The 6,000-nt window shown below is 41.6% G+C and overlaps 1 protein-coding gene across 1 annotated transcript in view; it reads left to right on the forward strand.

The window, feature by feature from the left end:
• The window catches only part of drd3 (dopamine receptor D3), a 165,522-nt gene extending 159,891 nt beyond the window's left edge, over window positions 1–5,631 (forward strand). The window contains exons 6-7 of the mRNA XM_072514051.1: window positions 737–1,058; window positions 4,000–5,631. Of these exons, the coding sequence (XP_072370152.1) occupies window positions 737–1,058; window positions 4,000–4,196 (519 nt within the window). The 3' untranslated portion in view covers window positions 4,197–5,631. The remainder of the gene's footprint in view (window positions 1–736; window positions 1,059–3,999) is intronic.
• Window positions 5,632–6,000: the final 369 nt, after the last annotated feature.

Here is a 6,000-nt window from a genome sequence, read left to right on the forward strand (position 1 = left end):
CCAATTCTCTTTTGAATACCTCTATCGAACCTGCCTCCACCACCCTCTCAGGAAGTTTGTTCCAGACTCCAATAACCCTCTGGGTGAAACGTTTGTTCCTCATATCACTTCTGCTCCTTTTGCCCATTATTGTGAATCTAGTCCTCTAGTTCTTGATGTACTCTTGAGAGGAATCATACCCCTCAGGATTTTGAATACTTCTATCAAGTCTCCTCTCAGCCTTCTTTTTTGCAAGAACATTAGTCCCAAACTCTCCAATCTTTCCTCATAGCTATAGCTGTTTATCCGTGGAATCATTCCTGTGAATCACCTCGGTACTCTCTTCAATGCCTTCATATCCTTCCTCAGGCATTATGCCCAGAACTGGATGCAGTACATCAGATGAGGCCTGTCTTATATAAGTTCAACATGACCTCCTTACTCTCGTAGTCAATGCCCCATTAATAAAACCTAGGATACAATATGCTTTATTAACTGCTCTCTGAACACGCCCTGCAACATTCAATTAATTATGTTATAAATAAATATATAAATATACATAAATATATTATCTTATAATAAATGTATTATTTACAAATGACACACTTATTTCTGCAGATTACCTCTTGATTTATTTCCAGCATTTTTTCCATGTGTTTCAGTTTCCATAACTGCTGATTGTTTGACAAATATTTTGAATTATTGTTGCTATACCTTTTTTGCCAACATAAGAGTAATTCCATGTTCTTACGACTAGGAAAAGGTAGAAAACTTTCCCAGAAGCTTACATTCGTTCACTTGTTTGAAGTTTAATAAACAGAAGAGACTTTCTCCAAGTAATAAACTGCTGGCACCAGTTGAAATAGCAAATTACTGCAGTATGAGCCATGCAACATTTGCAAAATCAGACAATGGGATTGAGGAATCTGAGAGAAGGAGCATCTGTACAACAAGGCATGCTTCTGAAGTGAAAAAACTGTCCAGCGGTAAAACCACAACTTCCCTGAGACCTATATTGAAACGCAGGAACCTGCAACTGAGAGAAAGGAAAGCAACCCGGATGTTGGTCATTGTTCTGGGTAAGTATCAAGTCATTTGCTTCCTATCTTAGAAAGTTAAATAAATCGTAAATATGTGAAGACAATGTAGTCTGAAAACCCTTTGGAAGGACAAGAGCTTCTATCCTGTATCCTAGATCTAAAGCTCAGATGAGGCCTCACTCTTCTCCTCTCCTAAATACGGTTCCCAACCTTCCATGGCTATCATGGAGTCTCCAGGAATTAACTATTAATCTCCTGGCCTGTGCTACAAGCAATCCAGGAGAAAAATCAAAGAGGTATTCATTTTCCTGTTTCTTGAGAACACTTTTTTTATTAGCTGTTGAATTAGGGAACGGAAAAAAAAGCTTTAACTTAAGACAATAATTGTAAGCTATTCTATAGAATTCCATATATTTTCCAGCAGGGTCTACAGGTGGAACAGTGGTTAGCACTGCTGCCTCACAGGGGTCCCAGGTTCAATTCTGGCCTTGGGTGTCTATCTGTGTGGAGTTTGCACTTTCTCCCTGTGTCTGTGTGGGTTTCCTCCGGGTGCTCCGGTTTCCTCCCACAGTCCAAAGATGTGCAGGTTAGGTGGATTGGCCATGCTAAATTCCCCCTTAGTGTCTAAAGATTAGGTCGGGTTACTGGGTTACATGGATAGGTTGGAAGCTTGGGCTTAAGTAGGGTGCTCTTTCCACGTGCCAGTACAGACTCGATGGGCTTAATGACCTCTTTCTGCACTGTAAATTCTATGATTCTATACTGGATACTAATCAAGAATAGAAACCTTTGATGATTTTATTCACAGAGGCTAGGGAATGCTGTTTCTGATTGCAGTGCCCTACCTCTACCCCTGCAGAGATCAGCTATCACAGCACAAACAAACATTTCTTATTTGTTTAGCTCATATCTTGTCTTCCTCAAATAAGAACCTGTGTTCTCACTTTTTTTAAAGTATATCTTCGCACCTAGTGTTTTTTATCCTTTGGGGAACAGTGGGGGAAACTGGTGAAAGGATTCCCGAACTGATAATTAGCCCGTTGAACTTTGTTGAGTGCTCCTTCCGTGGCCAACAAGTCCAGCCATTGGCTCGAAAGGAGCTTCTGATCCAGTGGTAGAGACGCTACCACTGCAGCACGAGGCCTCCTTCGGGATCTCACGGGAGATTAAGAACACTGAGCCTGAGCAATAGGATGTAGTTACACTGACACTATTATATCAATATGAAGTTGGTTGAGTGTGCTTCAAACGGAAAATACCAATATTCTTGGAAGTTGGAATGGTTATCTGATTCCTGAGCACATTAAGGTGAGAGATGTGAGACCACCTCACATTGATAGTAGCATCTCTATTTATATTACATATAGTTTTGATATCCACACATAATTCGTTAAGATTATCTGTTTTGGAAATTTCTATTTTGATACAAAACAAGTGACAGGAAGTATCCGTGGCAGATTTATTGATGTATGACAAAGAATTACAAAGATTTATTTGTGGGAGTAATGTAACTCAGAGACACAGATGTATAGATTTATGTAAGCATGTATTTGATTATTCATTTTTAAAATTGTTCATGAACAACAAGAGAAAGTGACTTGTAATTTTAGAAACATTTTGAATACATCAGAATGGGCTCAGTTCCATTTTGCTTATGCAATTTTTTGAATTGGTAAAAATTAGTCAGTGAAGCTGCTATCAGGAAATCCCTCACAGGAATCTTTTATTTATTCTAGATGGAACTAAAAATAGCGCAAGGTAAAGAACAGTGTTCTGGTCATGTTAGCTAGTCCTTCCAAAATGATCCAACAGTTCCAAATTACAGGGTTGTTTCGTTAATTAATTTGAGTGTTTGCCTACACTATTCTGTGCAGAAGTCCAGTCCACCTTTTTGATCTGTATGGTACTGGAATATTAATTGAACACTAGATGAGCACTATGATTGGGGTAAGCACATTCTATCAGTTACATCTCTCTTGTAATGCTTTTAATACTTAATAGGAACATTCTGGAAGATCTGGAAATTAAGTAGCTAATACCATATGAAAACAAGCAGTTGTTGGAACATAACAGAATGAATCATCTTTGTGTGAAAAATGTCCAGCTTTGGTTCAAAATTTGACTTTAGTTTGAAGTAGGGTTCGTGAACTTACTACCATTTACAACCTTATACCTCATCATGCAATTTTCAGAGGTGAAAAGCCGAAGTTTCTTGTTCATTCTTTGTTCATAATTCAACTAAAGATCAGGCATGTTTGATTCTCAGAACTGCCTCTCGTTTTTTAATGTCTTCTTTGGGTCTGGGTGACCAGAACTGGACACAGCACTGAAAGGGTGATCTGCCCAGAGCATCGTACAGTTCAAGTATGACTTCCTCCCCGACTTGGACTGCACTTTTTTATTTACATAGATAAGCATTTAATTTGTTGCTTCACAGTAATTAGACAGATTGAGTTCCCGTTACTGATGGCAATTCTTTCTAATAGTTTCTTTTTAAAGTTACCACTGTAAAACTCTAAATGCTGACTGATTTAGAAATCTGATGGTTTGGTTAGGTGGCAAGAAAAATCTCATTGCAGTGAAAGTATTAATTCCAAATCTGTAGTTGGGTCAACACGAAAATAATAATTTGGCTGATTTAATCTCAGTCGCGCTGAGCAATCAGGGCAATGGAGCAGTTCCCCACTAACTGCCATTTTTACTACCATCTTCCACAGGAGCCCCAGGAACCACTATATTTTTGCTGGCCAGGTATTGCACCAGCCCAGAACCAACTAGGTGGGCATTCTTTACAGTTATCTAGGCATGGTGTGGAATGCATTATACATTATCGATATGTATGACTGACAGAACAGCTGGAACACATTTGGGAGCATTCCTTTGATGAAGTAAAAACAGTTTTGTTGAATAGAGCAAGATGTTCAAGAAAGGTTGTGTAAGGATTTTTGTTATATTACTTTGTTATCTTTCTCTCTCGTAGGTATATTCCTGGTATGCTGGTTGCCATTTTTTATCACGCACATATTGAAGATCCACTGCAAGAAATGCCACGTGTCAACAGAACTTTACAGTGCTACGACCTGGCTCGGATATGTCAATAGTGCAGTAAACCCTATCATATACACTACCTTCAACACTGAGTTCAGGAGAGCGTTCCTCAGGATCTTAGCTTGCTAAATGAAGTCTTAAGGATGTTATTATTTGGGATCTGAATGATTATACCCTCTTACTCCCAACCACTCCCAACCGCCAAAATAAAATTGTTGTTATGAAGGAAGTACATTCTTACAATCCATTAAAATCTTCAAAATACTTTGTTATCATCTATAAAGCTGTTATGTTAATGGGTATGTTCCGTGAATTTCCCATTCATGTACAGTTTTTCGCCAGCCTTTCATTGAAATAGTGAATATGAAACTTCAGAGCTGCCTTTCATGGTTTCTATGATGTTGAGAAACCAATCGAAGGGTCAAAGGTCAGGGATCAGCCTGTCAACTAGGACAAAGACAGATGAGGTCAATCAAGAAATGACGAATAGGTGATGATAAACATGGGTTTTCAATGTAAGGAAATTAATATAAGATAGTTAATCGTCCTTTAGTCAACACAAAGAACTCGTAAACCGTGATACAACCATAGATGAAAGCATGTTTGAGGAAATCCCCCAACTCCCCATCAAAGATGGTATCGGACTCCCACCAAGCCTGAATGAACTTGAATGGAAAAGCCGCGGGAGTGGACTGGAAACTCCACCCCCTTCAGCTATTGCTGCAAATCTAGGTCAGAGAAGAAATTTCTGCTGACCTCAGGGATGGCATCATTGTCACCATCTTCAAGAAAGGAGAGAAAGCGGACTGTGGAACTACCGAGGAATCTCCCTACTCTCCATGGCCAGGAAGATCATCGCCCAAATACTCACTAGCTGCCTTCTCCAGTCTCTGAAGAATTCCTTCATGGCTTCCGACAAAACCATGGAATAGCGGACATGATTTTCACTGCTCAGCAACTTCAAGAGAAATTCCAGGTACAACATCAACCACTCTACATCGATCTTCATCGATCTGACCAAGGCTTTTGACTCAGTCAATTGGGAAGTGCTATGGAAGACCCTGTCAAAGGCAGGCTGTCCAGAGAAATTCATCAACATTCTCCAATTCCTCCACAACAATATTGTGGTGACCATCCTCATCGACGGAAATAATAAAGTAAACTTTGAGGTCAAGACTGGAATCAAGCGGACTTCCGGTGACGGTGGGCGGGAGGCGGCCGCACAATGGAGAGCCCCCGCTCGGGAACGGCAATTTTGGGGCTTTAAGCCCGGTCCCAAGGTCCGCGGAGGCGGCAGAAGAAGGGAGAAGGCACGGAGGAGGCACTGAGAAGACACAGGAGGAAAAAAAGAACAAAGAAAAATGTCGAGGGTGAGCAGAAAAACGGCCGAAAAAAACCCAGCTGGAGGTCCGTCGGGGAGTGGAAAGGTCACCGTGGGGTCACCAGGAAAAATGGAGGCTGGAGCACCAGGGAAGGCCGCACTGCTTACTGCTGAAGAAATAACCAAGGTGATGGCTGCGGAATTTGAAAAGCAGTTGGCGCAGATTGCGAAATGCATGGAGACGGTGAGGGAGGAGATGAGGGAGGCTTTGAGTGTGCTGGTGGCGGAGACGGTATCCCCGGTGAGGACGGAGGTGGAGGTGCGAGAGCAAGGGGAGGTGCTGAAGGAAGTGGAGGAGACGGTATTGCAGCACGGTGATCAACTTACCTCGATGGGGAAAGAGATGCGGAAGGTTATGGACACGAACAAGAATCTGCGAGGAAAAATGGAAGACCTGGAAAACAGATCTAGGCGACAGAATTTGAGGATTGTGGGGCTGCCCGAAGGAGTTGAAGGACCGAAGCCGACTGAGTATTTTGCCGCGATGCTGGCAAAACTACTGGGGGAGGGGGAGGACCCCTCCCGATATGAACTGGATCGGGCTCATCGGTC

This window comes from Scyliorhinus torazame, chromosome 8 (assembly GCF_047496885.1).
Source record: "Scyliorhinus torazame isolate Kashiwa2021f chromosome 8, sScyTor2.1, whole genome shotgun sequence".
Classification (NCBI taxonomy): Eukaryota; Metazoa; Chordata; class Chondrichthyes; order Carcharhiniformes; family Scyliorhinidae; genus Scyliorhinus; species Scyliorhinus torazame.